Source organism: Vanacampus margaritifer, chromosome 3, assembly GCF_051991255.1.
Source record: "Vanacampus margaritifer isolate UIUO_Vmar chromosome 3, RoL_Vmar_1.0, whole genome shotgun sequence".
Classification (NCBI taxonomy): Eukaryota; Metazoa; Chordata; class Actinopteri; order Syngnathiformes; family Syngnathidae; genus Vanacampus; species Vanacampus margaritifer.
In genome coordinates this window covers 23,374,297-23,401,672 of record NC_135434.1, presented here as the reverse complement: position 1 = coordinate 23,401,672, position 27,376 = coordinate 23,374,297, and the positions used below count along the sequence as shown (strand labels likewise).

General features: G+C 41.8%; 2 protein-coding genes across 10 annotated transcripts in view; both read right to left on the bottom strand.

The window, feature by feature from the left end:
• mtmr3 (myotubularin related protein 3) overlaps positions 1-5,281 on the bottom strand; it is a 30,146-nt gene extending 24,865 nt beyond the window's left edge. For both annotated transcript variants that reach the window (XM_077560289.1, XM_077560290.1), the window contains exons 1-3: positions 5,094-5,281; positions 3,702-3,775; positions 1,302-1,361 (exon numbers count right to left, since the gene is read on the bottom strand). In XM_077560289.1, the coding sequence (XP_077416415.1) occupies positions 1,302-1,304 (3 nt within the window). In that variant the 5' untranslated portion in view covers positions 1,305-1,361; positions 3,702-3,775; positions 5,094-5,281. The remainder of the gene's footprint in view (positions 1-1,301; positions 1,362-3,701; positions 3,776-5,093) is intronic.
• Positions 5,282-8,801: 3,520 nt separating this feature from the next.
• The window catches only part of cux2b (cut-like homeobox 2b), a 128,265-nt gene continuing 109,690 nt past the window's right edge, over positions 8,802-27,376 (bottom strand). For all 8 annotated transcript variants that reach the window (XM_077561258.1, XM_077561261.1, XM_077561260.1 and 5 more), the window contains 15 exons: positions 27,161-27,227; positions 23,669-23,717; positions 22,993-23,097; positions 19,695-19,886; positions 19,538-19,596; positions 19,402-19,450; positions 19,177-19,276; positions 17,259-17,882; positions 16,132-16,233; positions 15,220-16,049; positions 13,475-13,634; positions 11,969-12,274; positions 11,693-11,881; positions 11,322-11,598; positions 8,802-10,411 (listed from right to left, as the gene is read on the bottom strand). In XM_077561258.1, coding sequence (XP_077417384.1) covers positions 9,613-10,411; positions 11,322-11,598; positions 11,693-11,881; positions 11,969-12,274; positions 13,475-13,634; positions 15,220-16,049; positions 16,132-16,233; positions 17,259-17,882; positions 19,177-19,276; positions 19,402-19,450; positions 19,538-19,596; positions 19,695-19,886; positions 22,993-23,097; positions 23,669-23,717; positions 27,161-27,227 — 3,908 coding nt within the window. In that variant the 3' untranslated portion in view covers positions 8,802-9,612. The remainder of the gene's footprint in view (positions 10,412-11,321; positions 11,599-11,692; positions 11,882-11,968; positions 12,275-13,474; positions 13,635-15,219; positions 16,050-16,131; positions 16,234-17,258; positions 17,883-19,176; positions 19,277-19,401; positions 19,451-19,537; positions 19,597-19,694; positions 19,887-22,992; positions 23,098-23,668; positions 23,718-27,160; positions 27,228-27,376) is intronic.

Here is a 27,376-nt window from a genome sequence, read left to right as displayed (position 1 = left end):
AAATTCACAGCCGGTTTGCATAAACTGTTTGGGGTCATAAGGCTTGCTCAGGACTACTTAGCTGTAATTTGGAAAGGAAAGAGCAACATTATTCCACCACTTTCGTTGGCCTTGGATTTTTCATGATGCAGCTAAATGTGACTAAATGTTTTATCTAACACTTGCAAAGTGGCTTGACCTTGCTGCTGGAACAGAAGTCATTCCAAAGTTGCATTTATCCTGCTTATAAAGTGGCTGAAACCTACTCTACTTGTAAACCACTTAAAGTGATTTACGAATGAGAATTCAATGAAAATTTCAGATGACCATCATATATATATATATATATATATATATATATATACACGGTTAAATCCTATTTTGTTGGGTCTTTTTCATCTAAAGGGATGTTTCCTCTGCAGCTTTTACACCTAAGTGGAATGTTTGTGATCACTCAGTGGCCCTAGATCAGATGTACATTTTCAAATAAGCTGCTCGTGGCTGTAAAAAAAAGTCTCCTCCTGCTAAAAAAATGTAGTGTCTTGTTGTCCATACAAAGATGAAAGTAGTCAAAAAGGCAAACATAACAGGAAGTGTTTCTGCCTCGGTTTGCCATCTCAGCATAAAATGTCGCCACATTCGAACCATACTGCAGATGGAGGACCAAGCATGTTGAGACTAGAGTAACTGCAAAGAAAACAGGAGCCTGAGAAGCCCCCCGAGCAGTTGATCACGCACATGTGTTCTTGAGGTTATGATGTGACGCAACTACGCACACATAAACCAGCAGAGATTCCAATAGCTTCATCCCGCTTGCCATTAACTTCCTCAACAGCTGACGCGCAATTCTGTAGTGATATTCTGCAAATCTCTGTTCTTACAGTACCGGTATAAAGTGCTCAAGCACTCTCCATTGCATTTCATTTGCACAACTGTCACTGTTTCATAATTTTTGTACAGGTCGCTTAACATTGCTTAACAACTCTGTACTTGTGTTGTTTAGTACTACAGCAGTAAACAACTAGAACTAAATGAACATTTTGGACCAGAGTGGCTCAAACTACCACAGACAAACTCCTTCTGTGTTTGGCTAGTAACGGTGATTAAAATTCTTAACAGGATCAAAAATAATTGCAATCAACACAACTGAAAGTTGCCCTATTTTGACAACAGCCTGAGGCCACCTTTGACACAGTCATAGCTGACATAACTGTCTGCTTCCTGGTAAACAGCTGATAAGTATTTGAAATCAATAGAGAGTTTCCAATTCTACATATTGCATAGATGGTCTACCACAAAGCAGTGAAGAGAAGAAAGCGTACCATGGCCCCTGTGAAGGAGTGCGGGTCACCCAACGAGTACGATGCCTGGCCTGGACCAGCCTGTGAAAAGCAATGACGTCATGTCATTAAACATTATGGAACAAACAATAAGAAACCAAACAGCAGCTCTGTAAAAGTCCTCAGTGGAGGTCAGGATGTGTATTTAGTCATTACCTTGTATCATGTTGTGATGCTTGTTAATGGGGGAAATTCAGAGTGTAAATTCACTCTTGACGACGCTGGGATAATAGAGCATGTGTAAACTCTCATTATCGTCAACGGATGTCTCTGTGTGTCAGTTCAGGCTGCACCCCACCTCTCAGCCTAAGTAAGGTTGGAGGGAAAAGCTCCACCTCAAGAGCAGTGTTTGACAATATTTGTTTTGAAGCAAACAAGCAATGTGGTTTAACTTAAAACAGTTGACTGTGGTTGAACATGTATTGTAAACTTGAACTTGTAAACTTATTACAGAATTAGCAGTGTCACAAACAAATGTGATCGGCTCACCAACAAGAAGTGACTTAAAGCTGGTCTTTGTAAGAATTTGTCCAAAAACATCTTTACAATAGACTTTTGAGGTTTGACCATTTATGATTGAAATGTCTTCTCATTAGTAGATTAACGCCCGCAAGCCTCTGGTTCTCAAGACTGCATTCAGATTTGAATTTCCCGCTCTCTGTCTGCAGATGTGACATCAGTTTCATTTTTTCAGCCACAGGTGACAATAGCGATTTGAAATGGAATTTTATGCATTCAGCAGCTTTAAACTGTAAGGTGATTGGGTTAACCTTTGAAAACATCAGGATTTATCTTTTTAACATAGAAATTGAAATAAGAATGGTGTACATATAAATCTTTGATAATATTCAATGTGGTATGATGCACCGAAGGCAGAATTGGCAAAATAGCTGTGTTTTGTCAAAGTTATATATATTCCTTCATCTACCTTTAATGTTGTCCAAATTACAAAGGCTGCACTTTGGGGAGAAAAACTGCATCATTTCAGTCAGTTGCTTGGATTTATTTATGTTTGTTTGTTTATTTATTTATTTAGATTGTGTCTAGTAGGGCTGAACAATTTATTGCTCTGAGATCAAAATCATGATCTTGGACAAGGCAATTTTGTGATCGACAAAGCTGCGTTTTTTTTAAGCAGTCTAAAGTTAAAAAAATTTTTGGTTAAAAATGTATTTTACATACAGTACACATAAATATTTATAAATGTATGATAGCAAGCAGTAGTTCTTACTTTATTGAACCATTTTAAAAACTTTGAAAAATGACTGCCTCCTTCACACATCCTCTTCGGTGTTTGTGCATTATGAGAATAGCTTTTAAAGTTTTGTTGGTATGATGTAATTTTCTGTCATGTTTGCAAATACTACTGTACAGAGTGATTACAGTAATGTCTATACTATTAGGCGGACCTATAAGCCGCACTAGCTAAATTTGGGAAATACTCGAGTTTGTTACACATATAAGCCGCACCCGACTGTAAGCTACGGGTGTTTTAATGTTACTGCACCGAGTTCCCACTACTTTCTTTTCCATAATGAGGGCGCAAATTGTCTCGCTCTCATTCTGTCTCTCCTACTGTATTTGGGGTCACTTGGTTTGCTGTAAAAAAAAATTGTAATTACTGTACTGCAGTGAAGCTTGATTTGCGAAAAGCATGAATTGAATCAAAATCGCAACATCTGTTAGAAATGTGCTTCCTGAACTCGTTCCGCCTTAGTGTCAGTGTTGAAGAATTGCAGTCCACAGGTTTACATATTTATGAAACATGAAAAACACATGTGATAAGGCCACAAATTTGTTTCTATTACTGTTGTAATCTGACTAATGACTTACTGACATTTGGTGTAATTTTGGGAAACTGTCATTGCGAATGCTTAAAAGACTACAAAGTCATTCAGTCATTCATTTGCTTTTATTTAGCGCAAGTTTAACCTGTAAAACCAAAACATTTATGCATAGTAAATCCAATATTGTCCATTGTAAGACATTAAATACATTCTTTATTGCTTATGTTTATTTTAATTTTATTTTTTAAACATGGGAAGAGGACCTGGATAAAATAATCACATTAAATTGCAAACGCAAAGTCATTCAGTCATTCATTTGCTTTTATTTAGCGCAAGTTTAACCTGTAAACCAAAACATTTATGCATAGTAAATCCAATATTGTCCATTGTAAGACATTAAATACATTCTTTATTGCTTATGTTTATCTTTATTTTATTTTTTAAACATGGGAAGAGGACCTGGATAAAATAATCACATTAAATTGCAAACGCAACTTGAGAAAAAAAACAGTGACAACGGCTAAAAAAATTTATGAGGCTACAATTTATAATTAAATACAATGAGATACAATGGATTAATGATGTGTATTCTTACCACAGAGAATCAACGATGGACAATGAGTAGTCCAGATGATCCTGTTCAGAAGTTCACAAGTAAGACATGGAAATCTATGGAAATAAAGGCACACATTCAAATGAATTAAGACAAAACACTTAACTAACTTATCTATGTTTCTTTACAAGCAGACTTTTCAATGCCTGTCCCTTGTAAATATAAACGTGTTTTTTTCATTGACACACATGCAAAATGAGACATGTTACTTTAGGCATTACATCTTAAAAGCTGGGTGGCATCAATTTTATTATTGAAGACGTTTTTTTCCTGGTAATATTCAAAATGCAATATTTTCAAAGACTCCTCTAAATAGTTTTCAAAGGGAAGACATTTTCTGAAGAGGGGAGTGAGTAGATCAGACCATCTACAAAGCACGAGGAGCAGCAGCAGATACGAGGCCTGGTGGTGTGAGTTGGCCAATGCAGGCCGGTCAGCGCTGCTGGCGCTACCTGATAAAGCCTATCTGTCCGTCCCACTCCCAACACACACGACTTTGTTTACCGCATGGGCTCATGACCCGTGGCTGCGGCTCAGTGCGGCCCGGAGTTCAGAGTCACACAGCTATAAGCCCCTTAGAGCCTTAACGGTGCTGCTGTCCCGTGACATGCCACAGTGCATCACAGGCTGCAACATTAGCCAACAAGCAGGCCAAATATACTAACTAGTTGTTGGCGAACTCCAGGAAGAACTGTTGGCGACTGAATGCAAGAACCAGCCACGCAGTTTGCATTGCAACGTTGACAGCTCGCCTGCCTCAGTGAGTCGAGGGGGCGGGATGAAATCACGAACAATAAGTAAAACTCACTCTAGAGTTATGTTGCAAGTCAACAAAACACTTCTATTTCGATAACAAGTTCAATGCACTGTAGCGTATCATTACCATTACAGGGGAAACGAAAACTATTTGTCGGCAAAATGTAATCGCTAAGCTTGAATGTGTTAACAGGTTGTGTTCAGTTCATTCAAAACTAATTCTGTAAATTGCACAGCAACATTACCAATACTGCAAATCTTCACACTCGTTGGCTGACGTTCACGTTCATTTTGTTCGAAAAGTGACCGTCGCAAACGAGAATATGTCCGTAAAATCGCTCATGCTAACGGGCTAATGCTAACGCCCATCTGGCTACACCGGATTCGAATAAGACAACCGCAAAGACAACTTTGCAAACAGCCTTATGTCATATTGGCCAGCGTTTGTTATCCTTACACGCGACTCGGGTCAACCAGCGGTTGCTTAGCTTCAAATAGCTACTTGAGCTAACGCAGCTCCGTGCAACTGTTTTTGTTGTTGTGAGATGGAGGGCGGACCCCAAAGCCGAGGCCTCCGTCAAAACACACCGCCGAACGACCACAAGCCGGCACACTCACCAGTGAAACGAGTGACGAGACGCTTCAATGCAACAGAATCATCCGAAACCCGTGCAGTTGATGAGCAGAAAACAAACCCGCAGGGAATAAACATGAGTCATGTCCGAGCCGAGGCTAGCTTGACTGTGTCCCTTTCCAGCACCGAGCCATCGTCGCCATTATCGCAAATTCTCCAAGCCCAACTTTACGTGTTTGTGTCGTCATCACGCCAAAGCATTGGCAGTGGGCGGGGCTGGGGCACGCTCTCGCACCATGTGGTGCAATCATGTAAACACGGACAAAATATTCTGTTCAACTAGACAAAGATAACGTTCGGTGTTGATTCGCGATGTCAGAGGTATTTAGTACAGTATTTAGTTTCCATTGTGCTGCAGTTTGCAGCGATGGAGATGCATTGTAAGGACAACGGACCCTAACTTGGCTACCCCTATTAGCTACGACGTTCAAAAATATATTTTGCATTTTGAGTTTCGTAACTAATTTTCGTATTGACATGAAGTTCGTACGTATAATAGCCCTAACCCCAAGGCATATATCAAATGAGCATCGTCTTAGTTAGGGCCCGGGACCACTAGGGGGCCCTCAAGAACAGTCAATAGAACAGAGTAGAAAATCCGTCCATCCATTTTCTGACTTGGTTGTCCTTACTAGGGCCCAGGTGTGCTGGAGACGTAACATAAAAAACATTGGCAAAAGTAGTTTATTTACTTTTTAAATAATTCTTATCACATTTTGCATAGATGTAATACCTAATTTTTCAACTTCAGATTTGGTTTTGAACCAATTTTGTCACGTTTCACTTGCCATTGTTCAGTTCATCATTATTTGCTTGACACTGTTGCTTATTTTAAGTTTGTTATCAGTTTTTAAATAAACTTTCATTTATCTAAGTGATAATACTTATTTTTTTAATATTTTTTTTTACTTTCGGCTTAGATATTCAAGTATCCCACTTAGTGGAAATTCAACAATGAATGATTGATAATTAGTATTAAGGGCATAAATGAGTGGCCCCTAAATCAAATTTTGCCGAGGGGCATATCAGCATACCTCGCCAGATAAGCATACCCCTATAGTAAACTATCTGTTGCCTCACCCTAAACTCAACCGAACACACAACCCGTTCTTACTACAGTGCAAGGTATGCTACTTCAACGGGTATGCTGTTTTGTTGAGACACCGGCTTTGTCTCTTGATTGATTCTGTTTATTTCTACCACTTACACCACTGTTCCTTATCACTGGTGTAATGAAGGTAAAGTGATAGAAATGACCGAAAGCCACTTCAGAGTTTACAGGCTTTGTGTTACAGTAACAATAATAAAACAATCAATCTTTCATTCTGGAAATGGAATGTGTGCTGATTTCAAATTATTGCAGGTGGACATCAATTGTTTTAACAGGAATGAAAACACGACACAGCAATGTCTTAAAACAATTATGTATTGAATGATGGCTTACAACTTCATTTGCAAGAAGGTACTCATCCACTCCTGAACATTATGGTGTGAGTTCTCGACTCATGGTTGACTTTCAAGGGATTCGGCAACAAATCTTCAATGTCTTGTCATTGCCATCTTCATGTCCACAGCTGGGTGAAATTATTATTATTTTTAGGACCAATTATCTATTTTTAGTGACTATTGTCAGTTATAATAAAAAACATTTTGCGTCTTGTTTTTACAAAAAGCTTTGCTTTTGTAAATAACATGGTTCGAAGTCCAAACGATCTTTAATCACACCTTATTACAAGGCATTACTCCTCTGAGGATAATGCATGGGGTATATGATATGTCACAAAAAAACGATTTGACTATTTATATGACAGCAATGTTAACAGTGTATCTGATGACTTATTGTTAATAGTGGATTCATGATGAAATTGTGAGCCAAATGTGTCAGCTGCACCATGCATGGACTTTACTATAGTAAAAATGACTGAAGTTGTCGCTGTGCAAGAGCAACACAAAAAACACAATCTACCCCTGGTCATGTGATCTAAATGAAATACTTGCATGCAAAACAATGAGATTTTCATGAGAACAACAGCCTTGTTAAATATATTTCTTCTTCTGCCACTTGCCCATGTTTCACCACAAAAATCCCTCAGAGTTAATTATACATTATTTTATGCACAAAATTATGCTATGAAGACCATAAAAAAGCATTTCAGTGGCTGAAAGAAAAACAATGTAGAGAACAAAATCCACTGTTTTCAAAAACACAATCCATTCACTTCACACTGGTAGTTTTAATCTATGATCTTTGACACGTCGGCGTACAGAATTTAACGGCAACAACTGCTTCCTGAGAAAGTTGCCGTTCGCATATTCTTACAACTTTAACAGGTCAGATTATATCAGAGTTAATCCCTAAAACACATATTGTATTTGTTTGTCATAACCACTGCCACAGAGGAGAAAAACAGTTTGAGGAAAGACTACCCTGAGAGAATGTCTTAAACATGGGCGAGCTTGTTAGACCAGCACTGGCATGGATGAGTTGGATCTATTAAATCTGTACACTCTATTTCATTAGAATTAGCACACGTTGTTCCAAGAATTTAAGATGTTATTCAGAGTAATTGTTATATAAGTTCTCTACATAATACAATCCAAGTCTTCTGACCTACGAAGACATGTGCAAGTGTTTACTACCAACGTCAACAATACAGTCGAGGCAAAGACTTGTGGACACTAAAGGATAATGTTGATATTTGACATTTTTCTTGAGTCCTCACAATTATCAAAATCTAAGTGCTGTAAGTAGTTCATACACAAGGTAGTGAATATCTAATTGTTGTTTAGAGTATAAAATACATAAAAGAACATTTTGCAAGCATGAAAAAAAAGACACACAAAACACAATTTGTCAAATATAACATACGGGGATAACTGTAACCGTGTGCGCCCCAGAATAAAATGTACGAATAGTTGTTGTTTTCCCACCAAGTTAATGAGGTCATACCGAAATGATCATGCTCTCTGTAGTGTCATAACATGCGTTAATCACAATGTCAATGCTTTAGAGGTTGAGGTGTTTCATCAAGTATACATTATTATTCTAGCTACAGTACAAGATCCATTTTGAGAAAGTGCACTCAGTCAGGTGTTGGTTGTGAGGATCACATACAAGCAAATAAAATTCCATTTAAAAAACAAAACTTGATATTTGATTGCATTTCAAATGAGTTGTTCCACTCCATTTATTCATACAAGCGTGGTTCATGTAGCATGTCATAAAAGTTCCAGGACTGGTGTCAAAAACGCTTTTTCAGCCTTTGTTGCCAGACTTTCTTCCATTTCTGGATTCTTCAGTCTTGATGTCGTCCACAGCATCAAAACAGGTCCCCTAGATGACTTAGACAGGAATTGCCAGATGCTCAGGGCATTTTCAGCAGGTACGTTGTCATGGGGAAGTAGCACGAGCTGTCCAGCAACACCAGTCCTGGAACTTTTTTTTTTTTAACCCACCTTGTATTAGAATTAAGCACATGGTCCTAGCATGGTGTGCATTTAGGTCATCCGAGCTCAACCTTGTCTAGTGTGTGTTGGTCACTCTACGTTGTCTTTGAGGGACAAAGAGTGACTTGTGAAAGACGAAAATTGTGTAAACTGTGCTTGTGTGTAGTGCACGTCAAACTGGCTACCCTAAGCACGAGGGTCCTCATAAATTTCAACAACTGTTTGAAGAAAAAGGGGAAAACAAAAATGGTCAAGAGTACTCCACTCATTATATTTGTCACTTCCTTTGTTGTTTTTTGTGAGGTTTTGAACATTTTTCTCTCACTTTCACTCAAGTATAAGCACAGGAGACTAACTACAGAGCATAACAGGGTCAAGTGAGTACCATGCTAAATCAGGTTTCCAGAAGGCTATTGCAGACAATCCTACAACATGTACAACCACATTTTATACGTGTTTTACAAATAGTTTAAAACATGTCACCAAGGAATTAATTACAAGATGTTGAATATTTAGAGTCTTAAGGGACTATTTCTCAGTCGCTGAAAGGATTACATGTTACTTGACTTCTCAGTCCAGTCTTAAAGACAAAATCTGAAAAATTGCTATTCAAAAAGTAGCAAATTTGGTCAATGTCCCTTTTCAAATAGTTATAGTGCTTTTAATGGCTTTAAGACAAGGGTCTTTTTAATCTCACCCAGTGGCAATCTACAGGATTTCAGTGTACATCTTTATGACACCATAGCTGCAAAAGTCTCCATGTCAAGTCCAGAAGGTAAAAGGACAGCTTGCTGTCATACATAGCTCAAAGTAGTACGCATTAAAAAAAGAAGGAAACAAACACATATTTATAAACTTTTCACCCCTTGCGGGGAATTCAGCATCATGTTTGCTCTGTGTGCCCATTTTCAACAAGTTTTGCACTTTGGAAGGGCAGGCAGGCCTTTCGGGAGCCAGGCTCCATTCCAAGTCTTCGTTCAGGAAGATCTGATTTGCTCTCCTGCAGGACACTGAAAAGCTCAACAGCACTACAAACAAGTAATTCAGCACAGAGACTTAAAACTCCCATTCCAGTGTTTCTTCCCGATTGGCAGCCCTTTCCAACCTGTGGATGATATTATTGAGGTTTGCCATTTTCTCATTGCGTCTCTGAGTGCTTCTGTTGAGTTTGGGGCTTTGGAAAGGAGGGGGTGCATTGGGGTCCAGGCTGTGATTGGTGCCTGCTGAGGACGGGTTCGGCAGTGAGGGGGATATGGGAGCAGAGGAAGAGGGCACGGGGGAGACTGACATCATGAGACCTGGTGAGGATGCAGCGGAGGGGGAATTGAGGGAGACCTCCAAGCTGCTGCGGCAGGCTTCTGACGAGGCCTTGAAGCTGACCGGGTCAACGGGCGACTTTCCAGAGTCGTCCCCCTCGTGCCTGGACTGATTCACTCTCTGGGGGGCATCTAGAGAGGTGGTGCTCGTGTACACGGCAGCCTGACTGCTCATCCCCTCTTCCTGCCCCGCCAATGGGGGCTCATGAGAGCCAACGGTGGGGTCCTCATGTTCACTTTTCAATTGTGGGAACTGCACTGCGGTGGAAAAACACTGAGCCCTCGTTTGTCTCATGGAGCCCTCTTCCCCCGCCTCCCCCATGTTCTCTCCGTCCACTGCCTCCTGTTTGACATAAGGAAGTGCAGCATTGCTGAGAGGAAGGCTGGAGTGGTTGTGTCCTGAGGGCTGCTGCAGTCTCCTCTCCTCTCCGTCAGAGTGGGGGCTCCTTGTTAGTGAAGGCGAGTAGCTGTGGTGCTGCTCAGCATCAGTGTCGTTGTCTGGCAGACCTTCCATTAGCACTTCACGTCGCATCCTGGACCTGCACATAACACTATTGTTAGACTTAAAAAATATATAATATGTTCCTTTTTGACATTTTATGTACATATTTCAGGAAACTTGCTAAGTCTGGTGGTCAGGGATGGACAGGGAATACAATTCAGCCCTGGGCAGGGGTAGGGAAAGAAAAGCTTGGCGGCCCATAAAGCCTGGGGGAAACCTTGCATTTGACTCATGAAAACATTGGGGAAAACCCTTTTCTGGAACAGCGGAGAAAATTAAATCCAACAGTCCAAAATCTTCCAAATTCATATTTTTGTACAGTTATGTATACACAGTAAATTCTGTAGAGTAAATTTTACTCTAAACAGAGTCTGTTTGGTCCCACTCAAATTTACGCTTGGAAAAGAGTAAAATATTCAGAAAAAATAGTCATTCAAGGATTAAGTTGAGGAACAAACCCACAACTTCAGGTTGCGAGACAGCCAATCTACTCCCTGAGCCAAGCCGCTCCTACAGTGTGTTGGTATATTGCTCGCGTCAGCTGGAATCTTTGTATCTCCAAAATCTCCTTTTGGATATTTGCAAACAGTAGGAGTGGCATAGCTCAGGTGGTAGAGTGGCAGGTCTCCCAAGCTGAAGGCTGTGAGTCCGTTCCTCAACCCTTGTATAGTAACTTCTTTAAATTAATAAATAAATAAACTAGTAAAACAAAACAAAAATACATTCCCTAGAATTTCTGAGTGAAAATTTTTTACTATGTTTTTGTCATGGGATAGGCCAATTCTATCGTAGGCTACACAGCAAAAAATACTCGGAGTAAAATTTTCTCTCTCCCAAATATACATTTTACTCTGTTTTGAGTGGGACCAAATAGACTAGTTATGTATAGTTGTGAAAAGTTAATGAAAACAGCATAAGTCAACAGTAAGAGTTGCATTAAGACTGGCCTATAGTTGTGGAACCAGTTGATAACGGTGTTGGTTTTGAGGTGGAGCTGGGCAGCTAGCATCTCAATGGTATTCTGAGAGGGGTATGGCTCCAACAGGTAGACCTTCCTCAGGGCTTCTTTCTCCTCTGCCCCCAGCACCACTCGAGGCTTCTTCACCTGACCGTAGGAACACAGCTCCAGCGAGGCTAAGGATGGACTCACACACTCGGAGCGAGTACCGGGCGAGTCGCTGTCTGAGCCTGTGCTCAGGAGCCCATAACGCCTCTTCAAGTAAGCTGCAATGTAAACAGAGAGAGAACATTATTATTATTATTATTTTAAAGAGCCATCTTATTGGCATGCTGGAAAATAATAAAATATATACTTTACCTTTCTTTTCCATTTTCTTCATAGCCCTCAACTTTTCCACATTGTGAGGATCATTGAGCCACAACTGCATGCGCACAAATGGCTCCCTGCCTTTCAGACTAAGTTTGTGCCAGGGTTTGGGTCGGGACAGCAGGTCAGACACCGAGCCTTGAGTCAGACCCAGAATTGTCTCCCCAAAGAGACGCTGGCCTGTAGGGAAGCATGCATGCTTGATGACTGCAGTGCTACTTACTACATTGTATGTATGAGATGACTACTAACATTTAATAGACTCACCTAGATTATTGTCCGTTAACACCTCTTTGACTTTTTTCGTGATGGCGTAGGTGTCCAGCTCTGTCGACATGGCTACCAGCTCCTGGATGCCAAGCGGGTTAGCGGGGTGATGTAGGGCCATGAGGCTGGAGGTTGACTTCCCTCCCTCGGGCTGGGGAGGCAACCCCAGGACCAGACTCTCAGGCTGCTGGTTCTCCTTGCTGCTCTCCAAGGAGAGGCTCACTGGTTCAACCAGGGGACTTGGCTGACCCTCTGCTGGACTCAGGGGTGGGGACGGTGAAGACTGAGTGGTGACCGGACTTTTATCTGAGGGTGATAGACAGCAAGCATAAAAGAACCCTCATTTAGATATGCCAAAGGTTCTGATTCTCTACAGCCAGTTGCCACATGTTCCGCTGTTAAGGATAAGTTGAAAATATTCTGGAGCGGTGCGAGCAAGAAGGCAGCACATGGTGCTCGTGTTGCATAAATACCATGGCTAGCAATTGTTTGGCCAACCAATCATGTTTGTTGACACTGTGATGTTTTCAAGCAAGTCTGACTACAGTGCAGGCAGCTCCTTCAGCTCTGCAGCGGGCTAGCTAGCATGGCTAACACGGTGCACAGCCGCACTTCTAAAAGTCACTAATCATCGACCTCATGGCGGCGAATAAGCTACAGTTATAACAAGAATAGTTATCACGAAAGGAGGCTGAGTAGAGGAGCGCAAAGCTACACTAAACCGCTAAGCTACATCATGAATGTAGTCTCAAAGCAGCGCAATAAGTGCTATAGTACGTTTTTTACTGAAGTATTTTTAGAGCCACACACATGGAGAGTAACCAGTTAAATATAAGACTCCAAAAAACGGATATGAATGGATACATTATCACATCAGCCAAGAGGGGCCTCTAATGTTAGAAGAATGCTATATTAAATATTTAAAATATAAGCAATGTTAATTGTTTGCCGAGTTTTAAATTTGACTCAACACAAATATTCTCCAAAATTACATCTTATTTTACTCATTTATTTTAATCAATTTAGCTTTGCTAAAAGATCGTACCCTCAAAAAAATAGTTTTTTACCCTAATGAACGTGATCCATTATTTTAAAATCTGGATACATGTGCTCTGTGATTGGCTGGAGACCAAATCAGTGTATCCAACAAACAGAAAATGGATGGATCATGAACTTGCAAGCGAGCGACAAAAAAAAAGAAAAGAAAAAAGAATCAAAAATATTTAAATGGTGCGCATTTAAATGGGAATTTTGCACTTGGAATTTTGAAAGACACCATGATAAAAATATCAAGACAAACATATTTTAAGTGTTGTTTGGGGTCATTTTGTGGCGTGTCTTTGTTTTGGCTAAGATGCAAATGTTCCTAACAAAATCAAAATGTTCCTGACAGAATATCCAGAATGTTCTTGAGAGGTGATGATAAGGGCTGGCATCTCTGCTTATTCTAGAAAATGATACCATGCAGAAGAGTTGAGTGAAAACAATCTTTCACTGCAGACTCACCTTGCCCCTGGTGCGGGGCCTGTATGAGGGTCTGGCCTAGTTGGTCAAGTAACCAGAGCTGCATGCGGATGAAGGGTTCCCTGCCTTTCTGAGTCAGCTTACTCCAGGGTTTGGGCCGTGACAGCATGTCGCTCACGCTCCCTTGAGAAAGCCCAAGCACCTGTGCAACATACACTTATTTTATATATCACTAAACATACTTTATGAAAGAGATATACTGTGCAAATAGTGAAACAAATGATTGAATTGTATGACTGTTCAAAAGTTATGCAGTTCCAAAAACTGCCACTAGAGGAGAGCAGAGCATCATGAGTGTGGGAAAAGTCCATTCTAATTAGGCCATAAAACTTGGCAGCACAGTAGAAGGAAGGTAGGAAGCTTTTTTTTTCCTTTTTTTTTTTTTTTTAAACATGATCAAAGATTTAAAATGAGAGCAGCATTAAAGGTCTTTGTAATGATAGGCCAAATTAACAAGAAGCACCGAGACTAGATTTAGTAAAGACAGAATTGTCTTTTAATAATCATCTAAATTAATTTGCCACTTCCTAATCAACTGAATAATGCATTTGATTGGTGTTGGGGCCCAGATGTGCATTTTTATTTCAAGTTAGGAATTTTGAAAAAGTAAAAGTATGGGTAAGAATACAATTCTCATTTGTGTGACAATTTCTAGCATCCTGTGGCCTATTTTCAAAAATCTGTCCGAATTTGCAGCAACACCTCGTTTAGAAGCACAAGTGTTGACTAGTATTAGACACGTTCAAAAAAGCAAATCGCAATATTTACAACTGAATTGTTGCAGCCCAGACAGCACTACATCTGTATTTTCGGTGTGGTAGCAGCGTCTTTCAGTGATTCGTGACGCTGAGTGAGTGATGTCGATTCTGGCACATGATTTACTATCCATGACTAGTGAAACGATATTTGCATTGGCAGGGGTTCAATAAAATAGTATTTTCAACAAGGTTCCTGCAGGAATCACTAGGACCTTTTTTTTTTTAGGCCTTTTTAAACCATTATGACAAAAAAATTTAGACCAACAATGGTGGTTTTCATGCCTATCAATGTTTACCACTGTGACACCTTTCAGATTAGATTAAGATAAATGAGTTGAAATGTAAACCGGCAAATTGCAGATGCACCCCCCTTTCACACGTCATGAAGATTAATTTAACACTTCCCGCGGTACCTACAGTATACATATAAGTGTCCACATATCCCAGCTATAAGGACAGCTTTATTGTGACGAGGTGTGACAACCGTGCATGCGCAAATGACATTTCCGTCTGTCCAAAGAGCACAGTCAGGCATGCCTGTTTGTATTTTAATTAATTATGATGATTAGTTTTGAACGTGTTAAAAAATTCTCAGGAACGCGGGTAAGAATTTTAAGACTCGGGTAAATAAAATTTTCGATCTGGGATGAAAATAGGGTGTTTCTTTTCTTTCTTTCTTTTTTTTCAGACATTTAAGGCCTAAAAGGAAAGTTTCTGAATTTTAGACTTTTAAAGACTTTTTTTTTAGACCCCGCGGGAACCCTGTTTCAATTTGAAGCATTGATGTGGTGGGCCACAAAGTGAGATTTTTTATTTTTGCTTGAGAGCAAAATAATGTCATACTGTTTAGCAAACAATTTAAATGCTTAGGACAATTGCAGAAGCTTAATGGTTTCAAAAACCTCACTGGAGTATTGGAGTCCAATGTTTTGGTATTTCTTAAGATGGGAGGGATTTATGTGAACTGACCTTTTCGCCAAAGATCCGCTGGCAGATGCCATTCTTCGCCAGCTTCTCCTTCACCTGCCTGGTCAACTCAAGGGTATCCACCTCTCGGTACATGTACAACTCGTACTGCTCTGGAGTCAGCGGAGGGACAGTGGGCTTCAAAGCTCGGGGAATGTACGCTGGATAGTAAGAAAGGCGGCCGGGACTAGGGCCCGGGGACTCGCCACTGACCGAGGTGTCCGACTCCACCTTGACCTCCGTGGGCCGGCCCAGTCCCTGCTCTTCTTCAGCAGCAGAGGCCTCTTCGCTGAGACACTCGCCGTTCTCCAAGCGTGGCCAGGGTCGGGTCAATACAGAGGGCCCGGAGGAGGAGGATGACACGGAGGGGGAAAGGGAATTAAAAGGCTGGGAGCTTCCCACAGCGAGCCCCATGGACCCCCGCTCTTGGGACCAGTGCTGGTCAAAGTAAGTGCCAACCTCTCCGATTTCTGATTTGACTTTGCGGATGATGTTCTGAACGAAGGCGGCTGGAGAGAGAACGCTGAGGGGTGTCTGGGGACTGCTGACGGAATTGGCCATGCAAACAGTAACACAGCCCCCCTCCTCTTGTTTAATGGAGATGGGGAAAGGTAGGCCCCTGGATCGCTCATGGGGCCCCAGACGTTCCACTTGGGCTCCTGCGCCAACTGTTGAAGCTCTTCCACAGCCGTCCATATCCATCAAGACCTGTTGCTGGGACTCCATCTCCCTCCTGGCCTGTTGTAGGATGCTCTTAATGGTTTCGTCAGAGCTGTTGCCTGTCCCGTTACTGCTTCTGCCCAAGGAGGTGTTCACAGGTGTCTTGCAGTCCCCTGAAGAAGAGAGGCAACCATTCAGACAATGATACACAAATACATATAAAGCATGACTTAAGTTTATGAGCTCCAGACTTACCTCCCCTCTGGGACTGGATCTCCTTCTTGGCCTGCTCCAGGATATTCCTGATGGCGTCGTCTGACCCAGTTTCTGGAGTTCGGATGCGTGGAGTGATGCTCCCTGCCAAAGAGGGTAGACAGAGAGGGAGAAAAAGGAGGGGGTGAGTGGGATGGTTGATCAGAGAGCAGTTTCAAGGCTTTACTTTTGACTGGTAGATCAATGGCTGCCTTTGAGTGCGTGTTGTCTGGGGTTGCTGTATACGGGAAGCTCAACTTTCAAAAGCTATGAATCTAGGGAGAAAACAAAGTTGAAAAGCAAGACTACAAACATGGCACAGGAAGGCGAGAAGTAGTCAAGGATGAGGTCCAAGTTTGTTTTGAACGTACGTGTGTCCAGGAAATTAACCACCAATTGATGGCAGGGGCATAATTTGGGATGTGAAGACAGTACTAGTGGCTGAAATTCCTTGTGCAATGTGTAATCCTTGAAATGGGCGCCTAACTTATACTGATTCAGAAGATTTCCGCCAGACAATCAGCAAATAAAGGTAATAATGATACTAACAAAACAAAAACACATTGCAATTATAATATGCATCAACCGTGCATCATTCACAAATCTTAGATAGTCATGGGTCACTATTGGGGGGGGCTCTACTGTACCTCAACCGGTGTATTTCAAACAAGACATTTGACTCATCTTGCTAGGGATTCCCCTTTTTCTTTGTACCCCATCACCCCATGTTCATTACTGTAGTTGTAGGAATGACTGTAAATGGTTGTTTGTTCTCCGTGCCATCCCTCAATTGAATCGTCATTAGTTTAGGATACGCTGCGCTTTTCACTTAACCAAAGGTAGATAAAGCAGTGCACATGGACACCTGGTCCCCCGCAGGTAACCATTTAGTCGCCTATAGGAGACTTTCATATGTTGTATTTCCAAGCCGCTCACCAAAAGAACTGATCACCGAGTATAGTGACATTGGGCAGTGTGTCTCAATCTACACCAGGAGAAAAATCTCAAAATGTCACAAAAGGTATGAATATTGATCTAATAATGACCCTGTTGAAATGTATTCACAAAATTACTTTGTCTTAAAAGATGGTTCTTCCCACCAGAACAATTATGTCCCGTCATCCACTCACCTCTTTGACGGACCTGGATGGTCCTAAGTGCCAGGATGTTCTGCTCATCAGAGAGGAACTGCTTCATTTTAATGAAGGGCTCTTTGCCTTTCACGGTCAACTTCCTCCAGGGTTTGGGCCTGGCCAGGATCTCACTGACTGAGCCTTGGGAGAGGCCGAGCACGTAGTGGCCAAACACACGCTGGCCAATGTTGTGTTTCAGCAGTTGCTCCTTCACCTGGAAGGCGATCTCTGCCGTGTCGACTTGGTCGTCGTCCCCTGCAGTCGAGCCACCGCTTTCAGATTGGTCACTGGGCAAGCCTGTGTCACTGCTGCCTGACCCCGGAGTGGCTGACATGAGGGCCACCTTGGCTGCGTAAAGTGCCGTGGGAAAAGCCATATGGCCCTCTTTTTTAAAATGTGGGGAGAGAAGATGCTTGTGGAGGAGGTGGTCCGCTGATAGTCGGTCACCGGAACACGGCGACACGGAGAAGGGACGGGGGAGATCCTGGCTGGAGGATAAGCCATCCAGTGTGAGAGGACCGGAACTGGGGGAGGCGTGACCACCATCCACTTGAGAGGATGATGAGTTGGAACCAGGTGGCCTGCCTGTCTCGCGGCCTCCATCCTCTGACTGGTCATCATCTACACATAGACATTAACATGTTCTACTTTTGCCGTATATGCTGTACCGATTATGTACATTTCATCACAATAATCAAATTTTAAAAGTTTTCAAAAAAATGACACAAACATCTACTTGACTTGCAAGTAATTATATAACTATGAACAAACCATTTACATTTGACAGCATAAAGAACTTACACATTGTTGCAGACATTATTGGGTTTGACTAATTGTGGGAATGCTGGAAGCATTTTGTGATTTTTATTCTCCTCACTTTTTTGCCGAGAAACAACTTTCATCTTGCTTTAAAAATTCACGCCTTCCGGGGCATTTATCGTCTGATTTTGCATTACTTACAGTATTAGCACAATTTAACATTAAATATAAACTTTTCCCCATTCATTTTCAATGGGGCTGACGTTGAACTTTTTTAAAGTCCCACTTTCCACGCCCACTTCTGTACATAACAACTGATCATCATTACCAGCTGACACTGCTCAGTGGGGCAGTTGGTAATTTGCATTGTCCAGTAAGCAGGAGATCACGACTTTGAATCTCACCTCCAACTGTACATAGCAAATGTATCCATGGCAATTAAGCTAAATGAAGACCAGAAGACCTCGGTTCAAACCCCGCTTAGACAACTCTTCAGCTAGTGCAGCAAAGTTTTGACCGGTAAATAGGAGGTAATGGTTTGATTCCCACCTTTGACAGATTGCAGTTCAGGTGTAATTTTTATTCATTTATCTTTCAACTACAATTAACATTTTGTCATTTTCACATAATTTATCTTTCAATTTCCTGCATCAGCATTCAACTTAGCATTCAGCTTTCAGCATTCCCACGCAATTTCTGCAGAAATTGCACTTAGTCTAGTTGAATGGGTTATTGTATTTTCTTCAATCCTAAATTTGAGTCAATTATTATAATATCTGCTCAGAATTACATTTTTATATTTATAGTTCCTTGCGGTACTATGTAGCTATTGCAATTATGACTTTTGGGAATTGATAAATTGTATAAAAGTAAAATAAAATGAAGAATATATAAATGAAATAAAAGCGTGAGGGGATGAAAATCCACACATTAATAACATACAGTAATGACCATAGAGTAAATCAAATCTTTAGAAAAAAATGTATAGTTTGTTGTGCTCATGTGAGATTTCTAGATTTCTTTCATTTTGCCGGTGACACATGTATAGTATAACTGAGAGTCTACGCTCTCCAAGTGCTGTACTTTCAAATGCATCTAATTTGCTCCTAGCTATGAATATCCATATTATATTAAACAGAAAAATAAGATACTTTACCAGTGCTGTGTAATAGTCTGGCCTTCTCCATCAGGTATTTGTGAGATGGAAGAAATGCCTCTTTATCCAGCAGAAGTGCCTCTGTGGCCTTCACAGAATCCTGTACACAAAGTGAAATTTTGGTTTAAATCAATTAGAGTAGTTGTTGACATTTTTCTTCTTAAAAAATAACATTAGAAAGAAAACGAAAGCTCCTGAGTGTAATGTGTGTAAAAGAACACATACCTGGGATGAGTTGCCATTTGCAGAGGCCAGCTTCATTACCTTTAAGATACTAGGGGCAGAGACATTGAAAACAAACAGACATTTATTTTCATTCCAATAAGCAATGATATAAATTAGCTCCACAGCTAATTGTCACCTGAGTTCTGTTTTAATCTCTTCATAATCCTTTTGGGATTTCAGTTTAGCTTCTAATCTCTGAAATGAACAAAAAGGAAATGTTGTTTTTATGACATTAAATGTAAATAAATAATAATCAGCGGGACAATTATCTAACAACCGTCAGCGCCACTCACCTCAATGGCTTCTGTCTTGTAGGCTAACTGTCGTTCTAGCTCTAAGATTTGATTAGCTGAGGTCTCCTGAACCTCCTGTAGTGTGAACTGAAGCCGCTGAATATTTTCAAGAAGACGGATGATTTCACGGTCTTTCGCAAGCAGAGTGGCCTCGAGTTTGGAGGGCAACACTTCGCCCCTCTCATTGTTCTCCTGCCAATTCGTAGGACATGGAATAAAAGAGGAGAGAGATATGCAAGATTTGAGAATAACAACCTCCGTAGTAGAGCATTTACATGGCAGTGGAAATCATGAAAATACTGGCTGAGTTCAAGTGGAGCTGAATTCACAGTGCTGCTCTTTTTCCACATTTTTTTCCTGAAATTGATAGATTCCCCCCCCCCCCCCCTTCCAAATTGTACAAAAAAACAACATATGACGTGATCAAAGTAAAAAAAAAAATCTAAATATTTATGTTACTTTATTTATTTATTTTTATTTTCAGATCTTTGTTAAAGGTTAAAAATAATAAACATTACAACCTTTGCCAAGTTCAAGTGCACCTGTTCCTACCATCTTTTAGAAGTTTCTTCAAATATTTAGAGTTCCCCTGAAAAAAACTGAATTCAGTTGATTGGACATGATTTGGAAATGCACATCTGTCTACTCTACACCTACACCAGTCAATGCGCTCTTCCACAATTCTGAAATACAGATTTTTATTTTGGGCACATTTACCACACGTTTTCAGATAACAATAATTTTAGAGGGGGAAATCATACTTTTTTTTGCATTTGACATGTTTTCAAGATAATATATATTTTTAACCTCCTCAATTCCACCAACACGCCTTCCTTTGAGGAAGCAGGGTCTGGGGACTCTGAAGTGGGCTCCCCTATCTCTGGGGTCGAAGTCGCCGAGGTGGTTGGAAAGCTTCTCGGTGGCAGGGCCTCGGGGGTGGATGAGATCCGCCCGGAGTTCCTGAAGGCTCTGGATGTTGTGGGGCTGTCGTGGTTGACACGTCTCTGCAGCATCGCGTGGACATCGGGGACGGTGCCTCTGGATTGGCAGACCGGGGTGGTGGTTCCCCTTTTTAAGAAGGGGGACCGGAGGGTGTGTTCCAACTTTAGAGGGATCACACTCCTCAGCCTCCCAGGTAAGGTCTATTCAGGGGTGCTGGAGAGGAGGGTCCGTCGGGAGGTCGAATCTCGGATCCAGGAGGAGCAGTGTGGTTTTCGTCCCGGCCGTGGAACAGTGGACCAGCTCTACACCCTCAGCAGGATCCTCGAGGGTGCGTGGGAATTCGCCCAACCAGTCCACATGTGCTTTGTGGACTTGGAGAAGGCGTTTGACCGTGTACCTCGGGGAGTTCTGTGGGGGGTGCTTCGGGAGTATGGGTTACCGAGCCCCCTGATACGGGCCATTCGGTCCCTGTACGACCGATGTCAGAGTTTGGTCCGCATTGCCGGCAGTAAGTCGAATTTGTTTCCGGTGAGGGTTGGACTCCGCCAAGGTTGCCCTTTGTCACCGATTCTGTTCATAACTTTTATGGACAGAATTTCTAGGCGTAGCCGAGGCGTTGAGGGGGTCCGGTTTGGTGGCCTCAGCATTGCATCTCTGCTTTTTGCAGATGATGTGGTGCTGTTGGCTTCTTCAAGCCGTGACCTCCAGCTCTCGCTGGAGCGGTTCGCAGCCGAGTGTGAAGCGGTTGGGATGAGGATCAGCACCTCCAAATCCGAGACCATGGTCCTCAGTCGGAAAAGGGTGGAGTGCCCTCTCCGGGTCGGGGAGGAGGTCCTGCCCCAAGTGGAGGAGTTCAAGTATCTTGGGGTCTTGTTCACGAGTGAGGGTAGGTTAGAGCGGGAGATCGACAGGCGGATCGGTGCAGCGTCTGCAGTGATGCGGACGCTGTATCGGTCCGTTGTGGTGAAGAAGGAGCTGAGCCGAAAGGCGAAGCTCTCGATTTACCGGTCGATCTACGTTCCTACCCTCACCTATGGTCACGAGCTGTGGGTCGTGACCGAAAGAACAAGATCCCGGATACAAGCGGCCGAAATGAGTTTCCTCCGCAGGGTAGCCGGGCTCTCCCTTAGAGATAGGGTGAGAAGCTCGGTCATCCGAGAGGGACTCAGCGTCGAGTCGCTGCTCCTCCACGTTGAGAGGAACCAGTTGAGGTGGCTCGGGCATCTGGTTCGGATGCCTCCTGGACGCCTCCCTGGGGAGGTGTTCCGGGCATGTCCTACCGGCAGGAGGCCCCGGGGACGACCCAGGACACGCTGGAGAGACTATGTCTCTCGGCTGTCCTGGGAACGCCTTGGGGTCCCGTCGGATGAGCTGGCTGAAGTGGCTGGGGAGAGGGAAGTCTGGGCTTCCCTGCTAAAGCTGCTGCCCCCGCGACCCGACCCCGGATAAGCGGAAGAAGACGGACGGACGGACGGATATATTTTTAAATCATACAGACATTATTAGTCAATCCAAGAAAAAAATCGAATGTATTTTTTTTATTATCAAGGGGGCAGAAATCTTAACCTATCTGTTTACTTAAAAACATACAAAATATTTCACTATTTTTAGCCTGTGTCTACGGCCCCCATTTTGATTTACAGTGCATAGTGCAGTTTGATTCTGCTGAAGGACACATCCTTCAAGGAGTCTGTGGCATTCATAACTAGAACTAGCCTGTTGACTGACTGCTAGCTATAAAGGAGGAGGGGAGGAAAGCTTTTCCAAACCAGCGAGTATCTATGGCACCAAAAAATCCCCTGGGTTCTACCTTTGGCCACTGTACGGCGAGGAATCCCAGTTTAAGTCAAACTAAAGACAAACTTTTTGGGAGTCACAAGCGACTACCAAAAACGCATACTCTCCGGTTCAGTAGATATTTTGAAAGGATGTGACATCTTTTTTTTTTCTATTTCAGTGGAAAAAAGATAGGAGTAATTTTGATTTAGCCTCTCAGACAGTGCTTCAATTATTTTTTGTTATGCCCTCCAAGGAAGAAAAAAAATGCTTTGCCGCGACTTTAAATAGTATAATTTGTCTATGAAATTCTTGTAAGTACACCTCTACAGAGGAGCTAATGCGCCCTCTTACATTGAGAGTGACACTCCCACCTACTGTAGTGGACGTGTAATGACACTTTATGGCAAAGAAGAAAAAAAAAACGTTCCCTGGGGTCACAGGCGCCCACCTGGCATGGCACCGTGCATTTCCAGGGGGGATCTACCCCCCTATTTTAGAAGGGCTGCTCTAAGAGCAAGTAATAATTAGTGACGTATGCTCAATTTTATAGGGCCATTGGTCGTGTGTCTTTTCTTACCTTACTAGTGCCATCCACTAGTTGACAGCTCCCTGCAGAGGCACTTGGCCCATTGACGAGCTGCTCCTTTAGCCTCTGCACTTCCTTCTGGGCCATTTCTGCTTTCTATGGAAACATTTGGCTTGGTTACAATTGTCAGGCATCCGGATAATAATAACAACAACATGATAAAGGGGGAAAAGAGAGGCGCCATCTGCTGAAATTACTGCCAAGTACAGTGCAGTGTACTAGTCATTGGCTTATTCTGCTAAAGCAGCTGTTGAGTCAGCTGACTTTATTTCCACCAAGTGTTTACCTGCTTTGTCACACCTTTCTAATTAGTGATTCATTTTGAGAACACAATCAGTAAAGACATGCAACAGGAGCCCGGGCAGTAGAAGAAAGACTGCATCACCAGGACAGCAAGCAATGAAATACAGTAGCTAAGAACCCCTGTGTTCAGAGCTCTGGCATCAATCGAGCTCTGCGGTCTCCTCTGCTGAGTGCAGCCACGCTACTGCAGAGCGCCCACCAACGGGGGCTCAGGATTACACACTCTAATCACACACTCAGGGGAAGGGAGGAGGATTTAGGGGGGGGAACAGGACAGAGGGTGTCTTAATTAAAGCCAAGGCATGATTACAGGAGTGATTACCCTAACAAAGGAACATCTCAATCAGGGAAGACAAAGACTCACCTGGTTTGCCTTCTCAAGTTTGCCCATGATGATGCTGACTTCTTCTACCCTGGGAAACAAAAACACGCACATGTAGTCAGGAATAATAACAATAAAGAAACACACTCAACTTTGATACTACTCATATTGTTACAGTAAATGTGAAAAGATTGATATTTTATTACGCAAATCAAGCAATGTAGTCTACCTTGAAATCATTTATCCGAATTAAAAAAGTCTTGCTAAATTTTGCCAGGTGTGTAGGAAAACATCATTCTTAATTCATTCAATCCCAGCCATTTTCACTGAAGCAACCCACTTCGCTCCCGGCTGTTTTTACTGGATTTTGACTGATTTTGCAAGGCCCACCGAATATTGTGTTCTATTGCTATAAAAACATGGAACCTACCCAAATAATAATTTGAGTCTCTTCTTTCATCAGGAAAAAAAAGTATATTTCTATCTGTTTCAGTTTTGCAGCAATTAGCATTAGAATATAGTTTAATAAGTTTCATCATTATTCACAAATCTGTTTAAAACAGTGGGGGAAAGAGCTTTGTTCAACATGGTCCTGGTTGATCTCTTATACTCTGCTGCCACCTGCTGCCTTGTAATAACTACCATTGCTTTAACTATTCTCTTCAGTTCAGAGGCTGCATCAAAGCCTTCTGTATGCTCTAGCATAAAAAACTTAAAAAAAAACTTAAAAAAAAAAGTATAAATACGTCTTTGGGAGCAAATAAGTAAAAGTAACAGAAGCCACCGGGTCCAACTGGCTTTTTAACAATGACTGCATTCCATTGTTTCATTACAGCATCAAACAAACTGATGACTTTGGGATGGGTGATTGTCTTTACTTTTAGCATTCAAGTGATTAGAGAGATTTTAATTGCATGTTACATACAACACATTTTAACCTCCACTTTGTAATTAGTCTAATCTAAGCACAATCTCAGCAGGATTATTCACGAGGTTTGTTTGAAGTTCAATGGTTTCTTTGGAACCTGATTTTCAAAAGGTAGATATGGATGGATTCATATCAAGGATATTAAGAAGGAATTAAATATGCACAACACAGGTTCCGTGTTCCAACACACGATGGTCCTGCTAGGCAAAGACAGAAATTAAAATTAATTGGCCTAAAACGAATTCTTTAGCCATATATTTATTTACCCAATTGAATGTTTGCAATTAAGAATTTGATTTTATCCTTTAAGGACCCTATAATTACCTGACACGTTATTAAATCCAATGCAATTATTATCTTAAAATATATATATATATATATATGTATATATATTGTGATGTGGAATTAGTCAGATCCAACAACAATTGTCACGAAACAATCAGTATTGTGAGGCAAAACCCTGGTTTGAGAATATGGGAAGAGATTTATCTCAAAATTATTCACACAATTAAATTTGTCATTTTCACATGTTTTTGAGATCTACAAATACATCAGTGCTTTTCATGAGCTTTTCAGATCCACAATTTTTTTTTGCGATTTTCACGTCTTTTTAAATTTGTGTGTGCATTTTCCATGACTTTTGCTTGCGAGTTGTCCAAAGTGTGTTTGTGGATCGTTGCGCACGCGCATTTATTTTTTAGAAAAACATCACGCTGTTTTGAGATATTCACACACACACACGCACGCAAGTCTTCAGATATTCACGTGTCTAAGGCCCGTTCATCCTCCGTCCTTGCGGGGGTGGGGGTGGCGGTGGCAGTGTTACTGTCTCCATTAAACGGAACGAGCTGTTTCTCGTTTAAAATTGAAAACCAGAAATCAAGTCTTTATCTGACCTTCCATTATGTGTTTATTTTGCACAAGTCGGGAAACAAAACGCAAACTTAATTTGTTTCCATTGAGATTATTTTGCCTGCACTCTAAAGACACTCTTCTTCTACTATCAAATGTTCTTCTTCTACACCGCTAAAGCAGCAGCAGCCAAAGTGGTAACAGTAGAAGTAGAGTGTCTTTCAAGTGAAGGCAAAACAAGCTTGAGGGGAACAAATTAAGGTTGCATTTTGTTTCCCGACTTTAGTAAGAGAAACACAACATGGAGGTTCAGATAACGGCTCGTTTTCCATTTTTCAATTTCCAATTTTAAACGAGAAACGGGAGACGGCTCGTTCTTCTTTGGCCGCTACTATTTTAGTGGAGTAGAAGAAGAAAATTTAACAGCACAAGAAGAGTGTCTTTCGAGTGAAGGCAAAACAAGCTAAAGGGAAACAAACTAAGGTCGCATTTTGTTTCTTGAAACGAGAAACGGCTGATTCCCGTTCAATGCCTGCTGGACAGAGGAGGAATGGGCCTTAGACACGTGAATTAGAGGACTTGTGTGTGTGAATATTTCAAAACAGCGTGATGTTTGTCTCAAAAATAAATGCACGTGTGCGACGATTCACAAACACACGCTGGACCACTCGCAAGCAAAAGTCAGGGAAAATGCATACACAATAAAATTTAAAAAGACGTGAAAATCGTGGATATATTTGCAGGTCTGAAAAACAGGTGAAAATCAAGAAAATGTTTGTGGATCTGAAAAACGTGAAAATCACGAATGTATTTGTGTGAATAATTCTGAGACAAATCTCTCCCCATATGAGAAGGTACTGGTTTTGTTTGGGCTCAACAACAAGGCTAGCAACAGCACACACTAACAGGTGTCAACTCTATATTTAATGATCTTGTGCAGTGCAGAACATACCGGTATTTTGTATTGATTAGCTGCTCAATTATTCAAGTCAGAGCAGACAAATAGTGTCTTGTACGTTCACAGAGGAACCTGGCAGTGAGAGTAATCGAGGCAGGGCCAGGGTTCAGAGGCTTTTGGTCAACTGCTGCTGTGGGGGTCAGTAAAGCTGCTGTCATCCGAAAGGAATGTGGACCAGGATAACAGCCGCACTATGACCACACACATAAAATACATGCAACTACCTGCACGCCATAATGAAAAAAGCATCCAGTCCAACAAAATGGATGGCAGCGGTCTTGAAACTTCAGTACAATTGTGCCATGGATTAAGCCTTGGAGAAAATCCATTACCAGTGGCTGACTGTGCTCTGGAGCACAACCTGAACAAAAGAGTGTTTACTTTGAATGTCTATCGACATCTTTCATACTGGCTCAGATGCTTTTCATGCATGCGGTGTATACGTAGTGTTCAAAAACCAGGACATTTTAGCGCTTTTCTGAAGCAATCTTTAAATGGAGCAATTCTTCTTGAGGGCTGTCAAGGCCCAACTGCCAGTGAAGGCAAACACAGAGTTCTCTCATCGACCTGCCTTAATGGCTGAGTCACTCTCTTGCACCGCTGTCACAATGGCATTCCTCAGCTTTACACACGACATGAATTTATGTAGGCAAAATAAAGTCCAACCGTTTCAGCACTTAAATTGCTTCAATAAACTGCAGTCACAAAGCACACACAAATGGCGGTGTGTTGGCCCCAAGATGGACAGTGGGGGCGGGTGGGCCGTGCTTTGAGCAATAGCAAAGGAGGTTCTTACTTGTTTGTCATCTCTTGGTTATATTTACACCGCAGGTTGAGAAGCTCAGTCTGTGAAGTGTCCAAAGCTGTTCAGAGGCAAATTGTGACAAGGGGATGTTAACTAAGATGTCAATATGTGAACTAATTCTTATGTTTTGACTGATAATATCCAAAGAGTGCACACAAAAAAAAGAGGAAAAGAAATACTACCACGAGAAGCATAGAATTACAGTCT